Here is a 16,114-nt window from a genome sequence, read left to right on the forward strand (position 1 = left end):
TGGGACCACATCACAGGCAGGTGCATTCCCAAGGCACTCGCAGTCCTAAATCCCACAGCCCACCACAGTCACACAGTCATGTCTCTCTACTTAGTCCTTGACCCCGCCCATCACCTCCCGCTTCTTACCTCCAGTTGATCCTTTCTGATCTCGGCTGCCTCCCCCTGGAAGACATAGATCTTTTTGTGATGGACTAGTTGCAATGGGGTCAGGGGGCCCTCTAGGGCGATGGTCACTTGTAAGGTGGTATCTGTGTGTACTGGTCCTGCTTCCACAGAGAGGCCCAGGGTATCATGGGGGCTGAGGCTGCCATTGTGGCTGTAGAGAATGGCTCCATCCAGCAAGTCCTGCTGTGAGAAGGCTGTGGCTGGTTGGCCAGCCCGGAGCAGCTGTCCCCAGTGAGGGCCAGCTGTGACGTGGTAGTGGACCTCATATCCACTGCGGACATCCAGGTTGGTGTCCAGGTGGAGCACAGCTGTGTCAATGGTGCCCTGGCCCCCTTGAGGGACCACAAGGCTGGAGCCATTGGCCACCCGGAGGTAGGGCTCTGAGGCCTGGACCTCCAACATGGCGGTGGCCTGGTGTTGCCCATCGGACACCTGCAGCTGGAGCCAGCCGTGGTCGGCCCCTGAGTGCACGAAGAGGACTTGCTTCTTCCTGAGGTCCTCCTGAGTGAAGCGGTAGATGGGTCGTGTGGGCTCTTCCACGGCCACAATGCTACCGAAGAGGAGGTCCTTCCGGGTCAGCACCAGCTGAGCATCGGAGAAGCCCGAGTCCGCATCGCTGAAGGCCACGTCATCCGTGGTCAGCAGCCGCCGTCCACCCCGGGCCACGTGGAAGACGCGGCTGACGGTCTGCACCGGGGCGTGGTCATTTACAGGCTGAATGGCCACTCGGAAGACACCACGCACCTCCTCCCAGGCCACGTCACCGCTGCCCTCACCCTGGCGTGTGGCCACAAAAGGTATATCATCCTCTGTGGTCTCAGAGTCATCATGCTGGTAGACCAGTTGGCCACGCATCAGGTCTTCATTGGTGAAAGATGTCACTGGGGTGCCCTTGCCCCGTTGTTCCCGCCATGCCAGTCTGCCATGGCGGGGCTGCTCCATGACCTCGTAGAGGTAGTTGGCACTGTTGAGGCTCTTGACGAAGAGGTGGTCAGCTGAGAGGACTCCTTCTCCACCTTCAGGCACCACCAGGAGGACGTTAGTGAGGACGGGAGCGTCCGGGTCACCCCCGATGTGGATGGGGAAGGTATAGAGCGGGGAAAAATGTGGTGGAGCTGTGACACGGAAACGGAAGGAGTCATCAGCTGCCTCAGACACCCGTACGGTGGCCCCGTAGGTCACCCTGCCGGCCTGCAGGTCATCCTGGCTAAAGCTTTGGCCTTCTGACAGCCTTGTGCCCTGAAGTTGGAGGTTGCCTTTCCTGGGTGCCTGAACCAGCTCGTAGTTGAAGGTATGGGGGCGCGAGCCTGTCTCCTCCTTCAGGGTGGCCTCTAGGTGGGCTGGGGTGAGGGCCTCCTGATGCGAGTTCTGGGTGTTCAGTGGCTCCAGCCTCAGCATCCACACTGTGGCCCTCTGGATGGTCACGGGGAAGGACAGATTGCTCAGGGTCTCTTGGCCCACCTGCACCTCTAGGGCCAGGTCTTCCATGGTGTCTTGGGTGTGGTACTGGGGATCCGTGCTCAGGTACCTCACCCGGCCCTGCTCCACGTCGCGCTGGTGAAAAGCCTGCGTGGCCCACCACTCGGCGCCCTCCACGCCCCCTGCCCCCTGTTTCTGCAGCTCCCCAAACTTCAGGGTGCCGGTGACTCGGAAGAGCACGCTCACGTCCTGCCCCACGGCGTTGGTCTCCACCGACAGGTTGGTGGGCAGGATGGGCGCCGCGGAGCCCTGGGCCAGGCGCAAGCCGGTGCTGTGGCGGATCCGAATGGCCGGCCGCACGGCCACGATTTTCAGCGTGGCCTGGGGGCTGGCCTGCATGCCGTCGCTGACTCGGAACGTCAGGTCCTGCGCGGGGCCACCGCGGTGGACATAGACGACGTCGCCCGCCTCCAGCTCCCGGCACGAGAACTCGGCCAGCGGCTCCCCAGGCCGGTCTCGATGCTCCACAGGGGCGTTGGCGGAGCCCCCCAGGAGCTGGACGGTGAGGCTCTCGCAGGCAGAGTCTGGGTCGTAGATCTGGAAGATGTCGGGTCCCAGCGGCTTCTGCGTGTGCTCCAGGAGCACCATGAGGCTGCCGTGCGGGAAGATGACGCGGGGTGGGTCGTTGACCGGGTTCACCTGGATGGGCAGGACGTACGTTTGGCCCCTCCGCAGACACGAGGGCACGGGGACCCGAGCCGTCACCGACACCTCCAGCACCACCTGGTCAGAGGTGTCCTCGGAGCCATCGTGGACGAAGCGGGCCTTGCGGTTCACCACGTCCAGCAAGGTGAACATTTGCCGGGCTTGGGCCCCCGGGATGTCCAGCTCCAGCGCCCCGTGGCGCGCCCCGCGGCTCACGCTGAACAGCACCTGGGACTTGCGCAGCTCGGCCTCCGTCAGGTCCAGCGTGGGCTGCACGTGTCGCCACTCCAGCCAGGCCGTGCCACCCTCGGCCACCACCAGTGGGCTGATGCTCAGGAGCTGGGTGAAGTTGGCAAAGACCGGAGGCAGCTGTGGCTCAGGAACGCACGGCTCTGGCAGCTGGACGGCTGGCCAGACCTCTGGGGCCTGGGTGGAGAAAGCTTCGTAGGGGCCGTAGGCCTCTTCTTCATACTCCTCTTCCTCGGACACGCAATCCGCTGCCATGTTGCGGGTCAGCCAGGCATCCCGGAGCCCCTGCCTCTGCCCATTGACGCTGAGGTCTTCCATGCAGCCCACCAGGGAGGCATTGATAGTCCCTGGTGCCAGGCCCAGACGGTGTTCCTGGAGGTGGTGAGAAGCCTCTGCGTCCAGCCCCCCAAGGAGGAGATTGCCCCGGGGCTTCAGGTAGCTGAGGACGCCACGGTTGGAAGTGCGTGTTGGGTACTGGTCTACGGAGATTTCCAACCTGTGAGCGTCGATGTGCACGAGGACCTCATGGGGCTGCCCATCAGCCACTGGCACACTGTTGTGGAGTAACACGGTGCCCTGGCCCTTCTCAACTACAGCCCGCAGGTGACCATCAAATATGTCCACATAGATGAATTCTCCCCGCTGGCCCCCAGCTTGGAAGGCCAGGGGTGCCTGCTGACTCCATGTGGTGAGGGTAAACTGTAGGGTGCCTTCCTCCTGAGTGCTCCAAGCAGGGAAAACAGCCAATGAGTGGGGCCCAGAGAAGCCCAGGGCCACATCGTCACCGGCGGAGAACTCTTTGGCACAACCTTCGTGCACATCAGGGGTCAGCGGACGGAGGAGGTTGCGGCCATTGAGGGTAGCTGAGTGGAGGCAGCCCCTCAGGGGCCTGCTGACCCCCTTCAGGTAGGGCAGTCCAAGCCTCCCAGAGCCCCCCACAAAGAGCCCATAGGCAACTTCAAGGGGGGCCACTGGGGCTGGGGCAGACGTGTTCAGCCGTCCATCGATGGACAGTGTAGCCCAGCTGTCGGAAACAGTGAGGGCCACGGTGTGGGGGGTGGAGTCACTCAGCGGTATGTCTGCTGGGGTTTGCAGCCTCAGCTCTTCCTCGCTCAGGACAAGTCTGACCTGGGGTGGGGAGGGTGACAAGGGAGATCAAGGGTGGTGGTGATACTTGGATCTATTACCCTACAAAAGCACAGTGGGTCTCCCACATTTGCAGTCCCCTGGGAAAGGGGCTAAGACAAGACCTTCCCATCCCATCCCATCCCACTCCTCTCCTTGCCATTGTTCTTTTTATTTTCTTTTCTTTCTTTTTTTTTTGGTTTTTTGAGGTAGGGTCTCTCTCTAGCCCAGGCTTACCTGGAATTCACTATGAGTCTCAGGGTGGCCTCCAAATCTCAGCAGTTCTCCTACCTCTGCCTCCCAAGTGGTGGGATTAAAGGCATGCACCACCACACCTGGCTGGCTGGCTGGCTGGCTTTCTTTCTTTTCTTTTTTTTTTTTTTTTGAGGTAGCGTCTCACTCTAGCTCAGGCTGACCTGGAATTCACTATGTAGTCTCAGGGTGGTCTCCAAATCTCAGCAATCCTCCTACCTCTGCCTCCTGAATGCTGGGGTTAAAGGCATGTGCCACCATGCTCGGCTTTTGTGTGTGTGTGTTTTAATATATATTTTGGGCTGGAGGGATGGCTTAATGGTTAAGCGCTTGCCTGTGAAGCCTAAGGGCCCCAGTTTGAGGCTCGATTCCCCAGGACCCACGTTAGCCAGATGCACAAGGGGGCGCATGTGTCTGGAGTTCGTTTGCAGTGGCTGGAGGCCCTGGCACACCCATTCTCTGTCTCTCTCTCTCTTTGCCTCTTTCTCTCTCTGTCTCTCTTAAATTTGTTTATTTATTTGAGAGAGAGAGAGAGAGAGAGAGAGAGATATTGAGAGAGAAAGAATGGGCACGCCAAGGCCTCTAGCCATTGCAAACGAACTCCAGATGCATGTGCCTCCTTGTGCATCTGGCTAATGTGGGTCCTGAAGAGTTGAACCAGGATCCTTCGGCTTTGCAGGCAAACACCTTAACCGCTAAGCCATCTCTTCAGTATCCCCCCCCCTTTTTTTTTTGAGGTAGGGTCTTGCTCTAGGCCAGTTTGACCTGGAACTCACTATGTAGTCTTAGGGTGGCCTCGAACTCATAGTGATCCTCCAACCTCAGCCTCACCAGTGTTGGGGTTAAAGGTATGTGCCACCACCATGCCTACATCATTTCTTTTTCTTTCTAAAGTACTTGCTTATTTATTTATTTGAGAGAGAGAAGAGAAAGAGGGAAGGAGGAGAGAGAGAGAGAGAGAATGGGCACACCAGAGCCTCTAGCCACTGCAAATGAATTCTAGACCTAGGTCCATGCACCACCTTGTGCATCTGGCTTTACGTGGGTACTAGGGAATGAAATCTGGGTCCTTGGGCTTTGCAGGAGAGACAGCCATCTCTCCATCCCTGCTTCACTTATGTCTAAACACTGCTACAAATGAACTGGATGGACTCAAGGTCCTGATGTGACTCAGATATGATCCTCGCTCACCAAGGGCTTATACCAAGCTCTCTGAAAGAACCACCTTAGATATTTTCATCCTTCCCCTCTTCCCTAGGGTGAGCAGTGCCAGAAAATGCACCTTGGACTGTACAAAATTCTGGAGTGATGGGTATTTGGGAATCTTTTGATGAGCCCCGTCTCCTCAGTAGGACAACATAGCTTGGACGGGGATTTAGTGACATGCTGTGTGTTTGGAAGGTCCAGCAGAGAAGGCTCCCTGCCTGGGCTGGAAATCCTCCATGACCTGGACACCAGAACCAGCTCTGGGGTGGCGTCCCACAAACACATGGCGGCGGAGGAGTGGCAGGGCCTTGGGAATCCAAGCATGGGCGTCCCTGTTACGTAAGCATCACCATTCCTGGTGGGAGGAGTGGAACTGCACCTTGTGGCCCTGAGAGGCCACAGAAAGCAGATAAGCTCCGGTCCCCAGGGACTGTGAGAGCAGATGGGTCCAGGTCTGTATTAAGATACTGGGTTTTGGGCTGGACAGATGGCTCAGTGCTTAAGGCGCTAGCCTGGGAAACCTAAGGACCCGGGTTTGATTCCCCAGTACCCACTCATTTGCAGTGGCTAGAGGTCCTAACGTGCCCATTCTCTCTCTTGCTGTCTCTCATAAATAAATAAATAAAAGTAATTTTTTTTTTTTAAAAAGATACTGGGCTTGGGGCTAGAGAGATGGCTCAGTGATTAAGGGCACTTGCTGCATGTAAAAAGTGGCACATGTGTCTGGGGTTCACTTCTAGTGGCAAGAGAGCCTCGTATGCCCCCTCTGCCCCCAATAAATACAAAATAAATAAAATAAAATTTAAAGACACTGCATTCTCCAGCTGCTCATGAGGGGACTCATGAGCGAGCCGGGAGACTCCTTGCTAATAAAGTTTGTCTTAAAGCATGCAATAAAAAACAAGGGGTTGGTGGCAGGTGGTATTGGCACTGTTACCGTGACAGATGGCCCTGCCATGCCGAGGGATGCCTAGGGAGATGTGGGAGCTCAAGGGAGAGGACGGAGGCCAGGTGAACAGCAGGGGCCCCTTCCTGGGGGACAGAATAGAGATGTCCAGGAGGGGTGAGAGCTGGGAAGGGAGAGACAGGCAGTGCAGTTAGTCCAGCATGATGCCACAGCTGAGGAAAGGAAGCAGTCCGACCAGCTAGTTGGTTGTGAGGCGAAGCGAGATTGGAGACGGTCGGCGGACAGAGCCTGCGTGCCAGGGGCTTACACTTTCTGGGATGCTACCGTTCCACGCACAGTGGAGAGACCCCAAGGTGCGGGTGACTTGTAACAAGGCTATACAGCCAAGTTGGGGGGGGCATTCTAAACTAGAAAAGGAAACCCAGGGGTGGCACTCACCTGCAGGCGTCCAGAGTCGAGCTGGAGTAACAGATGGTCAGCTTGACCTGCTGCCAGGAGGAGAAAGGCTTCGGGCTGAGACGTGGAGAGTTCGAGCTGCAGGTCTATGCTGGTCAGGGCTGTGGGCATGGGCACCTCCAGGTGGTTCTCTCCATAGAAGGAGGCTGGTGAGAGAGGGAGCTGTGGTCAAGGCACAGACTCCGTCCGGCCATGAGGTGGCCAGGCGCCGCTGACATGGGTGGGTGGGGTGCAGGGAGCGGAGTCCATGCTAACACACCCCATGATTCTAACATTGCTAGAGTCCAGCAATTTGTGTCTCATTAGAGCTTCTCCAGGCCATGATCCTGTACCAATTCTGGCCCCAGAGGAATCTCCATCCTGGGTCTGGTCCAAAGGGGAGGGGGGTTTGCCATCATTGTCCTGACTTGGTGGGTACAGCTCCTGGGAATAGAATTTTGGGACTTTCCTCCCCCCACCCCAAATGCCAGCATAGACCATTCCTGCTCACATCTCTTCTAAGCGCTCTCCCTTGTGGTTGGGCTCCAGGTAACCCTTGCCACATCATGCCATGCCTCATGTCCATGGCTTGTACCCGATGATGGCATTCAGACAAGCAGCCCCTTTCCACCTTTGCTTCTCTCAGGACTGCAGGAGTGTGTGTGTGTGTGTGTGCGCAGGGCAGGGGAATGGTCAGCTTGTTCCTCTAAGCTTGCCAAGAGGCAAAGGTTCCAAGGCCAGATGGAGACCACGTGCAGTGTCAAACCCCAAACGGGCCAACGCTTCCTCCATCGGCCCTGTGATTGCTTCCTGCTGCACAGCTATCGCCAGTCTCTGGTGAGTAGTCACATCCGGCCCCTTTGTTTCCAACACGGCCAAGGATAAAGGGAGGACAGCAGTGGACTGCCCTTCCCCAGGCCAAGCCAGGGATGAATCTGAACAGAGGGCCTAGGAAGGACCACAGGTCTGCTGGCTGGGCCAAAGAGAGCCTTGTTAGGCAGCAGGCTAGAGCTGGACTGTCCAGGGTTATGGATTACCATCTAGGCTCCTTTTATACCACACTGGACACTTCCCCTCTTTTTTGGGGGGGGGGTTTGAGGTGGGGTCTTGCACTAGCCCGGGTTAACCTGGAATTCACTATACAGTCTCAGGCTAGCCTTGAACTCACAGCGATTGATTCTTCTACCTCAGCCTCCCAAGTGCTGGGATTAAAGGTGTGCACCACCACCACCTGCAAGTTCCCACTTTGGTTTTTTTTTTTTTTTTTTTCAAGGTAAGGTCTCACTCTAGCCCAGGCTGACCTGGAATTCACTATGGAGTCTCAGGGTGGCCTCGAACTCACGGTGATCCTCCTAACTCTGCCTCTCGAGTGCTGGGATTAAAGGCGTGTGCCACCACACTCAGCAAGTTCCCACTTTGAAAGTGGCACTTCCTCCAGACAGCACCACAATTTCTAGGCCATTCCTTTTGGGTGATTAGAACCCTCCTGTCCGCAGATGTCTAGGGTTGGGGACAGACCAGAAATGGAAGAAAAGGAGACACATCCTTATTGGTCTTTCTGGCCTTGAACTCACAGTGATCCTCCTACCTCTGTCTCCGGACTGCTGGTATTAAAGGCGTGTACCACCACACCTGTTCCTTATTGGTCTCTCTGAAACTACAGGGGCCAGCCAGGCTGATGGTTTTGTTTTTTAATATTGCTATTTATTTATTTAATACTTTATTTTTATTTATTTATTTGATAGAGAAAGAAGTGGGGAGAGAGAGAGAGAGGATGGGCGCGCCAGGGCTTCCAGCCACTGCAAACAAATTCCAGAAGCATGCGCCCCCTTGTGCATCTGGCTAATGTGGGTCCTGGGGAATAGAACTCCAGTCATTTGATTTTGCAAGCAAACACCTTAACCACTAAGCCATCCCTTCAGCTCTTGTTATTTACTTTAAAAAATATTTTCATTTTTATTTATTTATTTGAGAGAGAGAGAAAGAGACAGATAGAGAATGGTCGCTCAGGGCCTCCAGCCACTGAAAACGAACTCCAGATGCATAAGCCCCCTTGTGCATCTGGCTAATGTGGGTTCTGGGGAGCTGAACCTGGGTCCTTTGGCTTTGCAGGCAAATGCCTTAATAGCTAAACCATCTCACCAGCCCTTGTTCTTTATTTAGAAGCTCAGAAAGAGAAAGAGATAGTAAGAGAGAGAGAGAGAGAGAGAGAGAGAGAGAGAGAGAGAGAATGCCAGGGACTCTTGCCACTGCAAACGAGCTCTAGAAGCATGTGTTACTTGCGCATCTGGCTTTACGTGGGTCCTGGGGAATCGACCCCCAGTCATTCGGCTTTGCAAGCAAGAGCCTTAGCTCCCGAGCCATCTCTCCAGCCTCGGGCTGATGCTTTGATAGAGCTATCTGGCACCAGCCACATGCGCTGGGCCCCAGCCAGGCCTAGCCAGCTGACATCCGCCCAAGGAAGCAACATCAGCCACTGGATGGGCCTGCGCCTTGTCTGTCCTGTGAGAGATGGCCAAGAAGGATAATTCTGTGGCCTCCGGACTGAGCTGAAATCCCCTCCAGGAGGCTTCTTGTGCTTGGAGCTAAAGAGATGCAGTGAGAACTTAAAGCTACCTACACAGGTGGTGGTCAGTAATCCCTGACCAGGAAATTGGCAGGTAGTGGATGCTTTGGGGGAGGACTGTGCCTTGTCTGCCTGTTTAAGAGTAAAAGGCAGCTTGCTAAACTGAGGGAGGGCAACCATGGCATGAAGTGTGGGGCACACGGCCCCCACAGGATGGAGCCACCACTGTGGTGGGCTGGAGTGGCTTGGAATAGCCGGCGAGAGAGGAGTGTGACACTGTCAGGAGCCAGGTCATGCTGCCCACGGGGAGAATATTTATAACACCAAAGAGGTAAACATTTCACGCCAGGACTGGGCTGCTCACTCCCTGCGAGGAACAGGGGCACATCTTCCTCCCTCCAGTAGGAGACGGGGCCACCCACACGTCTCTGCACTGAAGGTCTTGTGTTAACTTCCCAGGGCCCTGGGCCAGGCAGGTACTGAGGTATACAGCTGGCCCTACCCACTGCACCACCCTACCCTAGCACCCTCCCCACTCGAGAGAGCAGCAGCTTGTTTGGCTAGAGTGGGTGGCAGGAAGCAGAGGTACTTTCCAGAAAGCTGGGGTGTGAATGAGCCCATTGAGGGGGGCTGGACCCTGCTGTTTCCTGTCGGGCTGGGCGGGCAAGGGCTCACACTGGTTGCCTTGTACTGCTGGAGGCTCAGGCCAGGCAGCCCCCTTGTCCCAACGGAGGTTTCTGAGGCTGAGCTGGCTGGGGCTTTGGAAACTGTGCCATCCCTTACCTGTGTCCTTGTGCCCATCTTGCCACTTCTGTTATACTACAGTTACCAAGAAACCGTCTTTAAGTAGGGGGAAGCTGGAGGAGGGTTTCAAAAGCAGATGGGGGGCGGTTCAGGATAAGGAAGTAATAAGCTAGGAGTCAATCCAAGAGGGCTTCTTGGAGGAGGCAAGGGTGGCTTATACATCCTGGAGGAAAGAGAATACAACAGTGGTCTCAGAGGAGAGGCCCTGTGTGTGTGTGGGGAGTCAGAGGAGGTTTCTGCTCCCTTGCCCCTTGGTGGTGCTGAATAACTTATGGCAGAGGGTTAGCAGTGTGGACTGTGGGGTGTGTGTGCGTGTGTGTGTACGGGTTAAGCCTTCGGCAAAGAAGAGGCAGGGTGCCCTAGGTCCTGGGGGCCAAGTGGGAGGGGCAGGAGGACTGCTGTCTGTGTGGGCCGCTCTGTGTGGAAGAAGGTCCCAGGTGAGTGTCCAAGATTACACAGATGTGCATTTGCTTGTGTGTGTATGCGTGCGCGCCCAGGAGTGTGTGGGTGGCTGCCTGAGGGTGTCTTTTTGGGTTTGCATAAGGCCGTGTGTGTGTGTGTGTGTGTGTGTGTGTGTACTCAGAGCCGCCAGCACAGAGCGGCGATTGTACCCAGCCTGTCCGGCTCCTCTTGCCGTTATGTTACTTGGCTGGGCCAGGCTCCCTCAAAGAGCCGTGTGTTCCTGGAGGGGACTCCCGCCCACCCCTGAGCTGAGCTGAAGGTGGGGCAGTCATCATGGCTTTGCACCCTTCCTCCCATAAACAGGCCGCTGCTGTCCGAGCCCCGGGGCGGGGTGGCTCTGCGCTTTTTCCTGAGACCCAGGGCTAGAGGCACAGAAAGAGCGTGTGTCCCGCTGTGCCAACCCGCTTCTCAGATGGGCAGGTGATGCCCAGGTCACGGTCCCTTAGCTAGACAGTTGCACTAGCATTTCCTGGCTCCCTAGGACAGCGTTTGTGGGAAATCCTCAGGGAGCCCTTAATAGGAGCCTTTCTTCCCCTCATTTAGCTTTCTTCTCCTCCTTCTTCCTCTCCTTCTCCTCCTTCCTTTCCTCTTCCTCCTCCTCCTTTTTCTTTTCTCTCTGTTTTTTTCTGAAGTAGGGTCTCATCATGTAGCCAAAATTGGCCTTGAATACTCCACCCTCCTCTCTTCCTCCCAAGTGCTGGGTTTCTGGATATGCACCACCTTGATTCTTTTTTTTAAAGTTTTTTTTTTTTTTTGTAAATATTTTACTTTATTTACTTATGTGTGTGTGTGAGAGAGAAAGAGAGGCAGCAGAGAAAGAGCATGGGTGCTCTAGCCACTGCAAACAAACTCCAGACACATGTACCGCCTCGTGCATCCGGCTTACGTGGGTACTGGGGAATTGAACCTGGCTCCTTAAGCTTCGCAGGCAAGCACCTTAACCTCTGAGCAATTTCTCTAGGATCCACCAGCCCATGCCACCTTGATTCTTACGATGCTCAACCCTCTGCTTGTCAGCAGGCTCTTGGGACAAGGGGTCGCTACGTGGGCAACACCTGTGCACATCAGCCTCCTCCTGAGCCAGGTTCAGGGCAAAGTCTCCAGCACGGACACTTCCCAGCCCGGGGGGGGGGGGGGCTGCTGCAGACCCGGCTCCTCTGAGTCCTTGGAACCGCGAGTGAGCAAGCCGTCTCTCTTCGGGTCTCTGCTCCATTCTCCCTGCCCCCGCCTTGCCTACTGCCCACCCCAGGCCTCTGCTGCCCTCCCTGGAGTCTTCTCTCCCGCTCTGTCTTTGACACCCCACGACCCCGGCCTCCCGTCACTGACAGCACCACACTGTGCCCTGAGACAGTCTGGGCATTTCCAGGCTTTGGGTTTCCAGTTGTCCCTGGCCTGGGCCTCCTACTCCTGGAGACCCGCGTTCCCCAATATCAAGGCTCTCTGCAGAAGTAGGCTTCGCTTCCCCACACAGACACATGTGGGGCTACAAGGGAGATGCCATCCCGCGGAGTTGCAGAAAGGGGGGCTGCACAGCCAAGCCCAGTCACTGTATAAAGTAACTCCAAGGCCTCTCTATGGCACCTCATTCTTTGGCAGTAGACCCCCGTGTTCTCCCTGCAACCTCCTCCCCCCGCCCCACCAATCGCCTGAGGCTGCCAGGCGGGCCCCACAGCTGGCATACGTCATGAGCAGTGGAGGCATTCCTGGGTGTCTGCCGCCTCCTGACTTTATAAGGGAGAAAGTGGGAGCCCAGAGCCGCTGGGCAGGATGGGTGGTGAGAAGTGCCTAATTCCCATCTGAGGTGTGTGTGGGGGGGTGGGAACCCTGGGTATGTGAATATGGGGGTGACACCCAGTGCCGCTGTGAGCGGGCAGGCAAGAGGTGGGATAGGAGAGAAAGGGAACCCATCTTGACCATTCATTCATTTGTTCATTCACTCATTCACACACATCCTCACAAAGACCACGGTGCAGTCATTAGGGATGGAAAAGGAGAGCCAGCCAGGGAGAGAGAGAAAGCCTGAGAATGATACAGAAATGGAGAATGAGAGACTCTTCTTCCCAAAGACTGAACTGAAGGGACACAGGCCAGGGAGAGAGAGAGAGGGACAGCGAAAGAGAGAGAGGGAAGACAGAAGCCTGCTACTGTAGACTGGAGTGAGGGGTGTCCAGCCAGCCAGTGGAGACAGAAGGGGGTCCCTTTCCAGGGAGAAGCTAGACTTCTCCTCAGTATCCCATGAGGTTTAGCACCGGGGGTAGCAGCGCATCCTCCTCGTTCCAGGTCTGGACAGGCAGAGGTGAGACTGGAGTTTCTCTGAGGAGCTGAAGGGTGGAGTGCTTGGGAGGGCCAAGGAAGTGACAAAGGGCTCTCTGTCTCCCCTCATCAGTGTGTGTGTGTGTGTGTGTGTGTGTGTGTGTGTGTGAGAGAGAGAGAGAGAGAGAGAGAGAGAGAGAGAGAGAGAGAGAGAGGGAGAGAGAGAGGGAGGAGACACCACCCGAGGCTAAATAGGCTTTATGAGAGCTGCTATGGGCCAGGTGCCCCAGCCACAAGGCTCTTCCTGAGGCCACCTAGCCCTCAAGCCAGCTCCTCAGCACTTGTACCTCCCAGAGACTGCCTCCCTTTCCCCCTACCAGCTTCTGTTGCCAAGCCAGGGGATCATGGAAGAGCCTCAGAGTGGGCGGACAGTTTTTGCTGACATACAAACAGGATCTGAATGGCTGGCACTCTGGGCACTGGCTCTCCTGATTCTGGGCTGGGGATTTCAGGGATATGCGGGCAGGAGAAGCAGCCCATGGAGCCTCTACAGACCTGCATGGCCAATGGGATGTATGTGGGGTGTGTGGGGGGGTGTCTGTGTCACTGGGTAGGATGTGCAGGTGAGTGTGTGTGTATGGGACCTGGGATGATGCCACACTGGGCCTATGGTCAACAGGAATGGAGGGCTCCAGTCCATCACACCTTCCTCTTCTCTTAGCCCCTTGGTGAGGAAGAAACTGCTTGGTGAAGCTGGGGGGCCATCCTGAACGTGCACCTCCACAGGCCTTCCTTCCACTGGCATGTCCTACACTCCAAGGCCCAGTCCCCTGGAGCCAGGTTATCTCCTTCCCACCAACTCCATGACTTCAAAGATGCCAAGGGCCGAGCTGGAGAGAGGGCTTAGCTGTTAAGGTGCTTGACTGCAGAGCCAAAACATCCCAGTTTGATTCTCCAGGACCCATGTTAGCCAGATGCACAAGGGTGCACATGTGTCTGGAGTTCCTTTGCAGTGGCTAGAGGCCTTGACACACCCATTTTTCTCTCTTTTTCTCTTTCTCTCTCTCAAATAAATAAACCTTAATTAAAAAAAATGCCAGGGGAGGGTCAGACTTTACACCAAAGAAACAAAAACCTGCCCAGGGCTGGAAAGATGGCTTAGCAGTTAAGGTGCTTGCCTGTGAAGCCTAAGGACCCATGTTCGACTCTCCAGATCCCACTTAAGCCAGCAACACAGAGGTGAGGCAAGCGCAAGGTTGCACATGCCCACTAGGTGGCGCAAACATCTGGAGTTCGATTTCAGAGGCTGAGGCCCAGGCACGCCAATTTCCTCTCTCCCTCTCTCTTCATCTCTCTCACTTTCTCTAAAAAATGAAAAAACAATAAAAAAGCCTGCCTGGAGCCGGGTGTGGTGGCGCACACCTTTAATCCCAGCACTTGGGGGACAGTGGTAGGAGGATCATGGTGGGCTTGAGGCCACCCTGACACTACATAGTGAATTCTAGGTCAGCCTGGGCTACAGTGAGACCCTACCTCAAAAAACAAACAAACAAACAAACAGAAAAACAACTAACCAACCAAAACAAAAAAGCCTACCCGGCACTTGGTTTCCCACCAGGAATATATGGTAAGACCCTGTTGCTGAAGACTCCACATACTTGGGCTGCAAGGTCACTGAGAAACTCTGCTGGAGCTGAGCTGAAAACCTCCTCCATGTAGACCAGATGACAGAAGGCTGGAAAAAGCCATGCTGCATGCAGTTCAATGAGAGAAATCTAAAGATACCCAACAATGGATACTGCAAGCCTTATATTTGGCCAACCAGGCCAAATGAGCCAATGGGTACAATAGTGGCACGTCTGTTATGGGGGAAACCAGTAGCCCTCTAACGTGACTGGAGGCATGCTCTATGGGAGGAAATATATCCCTGATACTAAAAACCTACAACAAGGATAGTCATGAGCCCTAGGAATGTAATGTCTGCTGGTGTCTGGCTAAAAGTATATACTATGCCCACCAAACTGCCCAGTAAGCACTTCTCTTAATGTCCATACCCATATATTAATGCTACCCTCACTTTTGGTACAGAACCTTCTCTTTTCAGATGTCAGTGACCTTGGGATGACTTAGGAGGCAGCATGGTGCTGAGAAGAAGTGACAGAGGAGCGCTCAGCACAGAAATATCTCAATCACACCTTCCATGGCTCAGGGTCCATTGAGGAAGAGGTGGTGGAAAGAATGTAAGAGCCAAAGGCAGGGTAGGACTCCTTACAACGTGCTCCTCCAGACACAAAATGGCCTGGATATCCATGACCTCACAGTGCCTGACACTACCTACACAAGACCATCATAATAGGAATGAAAGATGATGACATCAAAATAAGAGACTGATTGAGAGGGGGAGGGGTTATAATGGGGTGTGGAGTTTCAAAGGGGAAAGTGGGGGGGGGGAGGGGGAGAATTACCATGGGATATTATTTATAATTATGGAAGTTGTTAATTAAAAAATATTTTTAAAAAAGCCTGCCTGGGGTGACACTTGTGTCACTGGCCAAGGTTACGTGGCTTACCATGGAGAGCCACCCACACTCCTGTAGACCTCACAGTGTTTGGCTCAACTCCATACCCCAGGTCTCCCAGCCATCACTCACTGCTTCTTCCTTTGCTGGCCCAAGAGCTGTTGTCATATAACGAACAGTAAGTTAGTTCAAAGAGTCACATGGGACTCTCCCACTGAGGAGACCAGCTCCCACCCCAGGGCAGTGCTGGCTCTGTGGGGCTCAAGGCAGACAACTGGGATTGAAGCATACTCTCACTCTCACCCTGAGAACTCCTGGGCCATCAGACTCACACTTGGCCTTTATTTTTTGGTCTTTCAAGGTAGGGTCTCATTCAAGCTCAGGCTGATGTGGAATTCACTATGTAGTCTGTCTCAGGCTGGCCTTGAACTCACAATGATCCTCCTACCTTAGCCGGGATTAAAAGAGTGCACCACCATGCCTGGCCTCACCCTCAAGACTTTGACCCTCTCAGCTTTTTGGTCCATTGCAAGGCCAAGGAGGCCAGGGCAGAATCCCGGTCACCTCAAGCTCTGGCTCCGGACCCTGGTTCTCCGCCAAGTGTCTCAAGTCAGCCATGTTGAGGAGTATGTACTAGGGAATTAGGAGCTCCTCTAGAGGGTGAATGCCCGGGAGAGAGCGAAGGGATGGGTGGAGCCGGACAGGCTGAGCTTGGTGCAGGAGGCGCATAGGGGCAAGGCTAGTGCCCTGGGTTGCCAGCCACATGTCCCAGTCCTGGGGCCATGTGGGGCACAGAGGAAGTGGGAGGGGAAACGAGAGGTTTTGATGGCAGCAGCAGCTCAGAGTCCACCCATGCTGGAGGCTGCCACAGGGAGGAAGCAGGCTTCAATGGAGTCTTTGTGGAGCATCACCGCTCCTCCGCCTCGGGCGTGGAGGGCGGGCTTGCTGCGGTGGCTAGCAATTCCAAGAGGCTTTTCCCTGCCTTATAATTTTCCTCCTCTTTCAGACGGGTGGGTTTCCAGGTCCCTTTTCTCACTCCCTGCCT

The 16,114-nt window shown here is 55.2% G+C and overlaps 1 protein-coding gene across 1 annotated transcript in view; it reads right to left on the minus strand.

The window, feature by feature from the left end:
- Cspg4 (chondroitin sulfate proteoglycan 4) overlaps window positions 1-16,114 on the minus strand; it is a 47,029-nt gene that overhangs the window by 15,055 nt on the left and 15,860 nt on the right. The window contains exons 2-3 of the mRNA XM_045161099.1: window positions 6,469-6,632; window positions 129-3,668 (exon numbers count right to left, since the gene is read on the minus strand). Coding sequence (XP_045017034.1) covers window positions 129-3,668; window positions 6,469-6,632 — 3,704 coding nt within the window. The remainder of the gene's footprint in view (window positions 1-128; window positions 3,669-6,468; window positions 6,633-16,114) is intronic.

The sequence above is a fragment of the Jaculus jaculus genome, chromosome 10, assembly GCF_020740685.1.
Source record: "Jaculus jaculus isolate mJacJac1 chromosome 10, mJacJac1.mat.Y.cur, whole genome shotgun sequence".
Taxonomy (NCBI): domain Eukaryota; kingdom Metazoa; phylum Chordata; class Mammalia; order Rodentia; family Dipodidae; genus Jaculus; species Jaculus jaculus.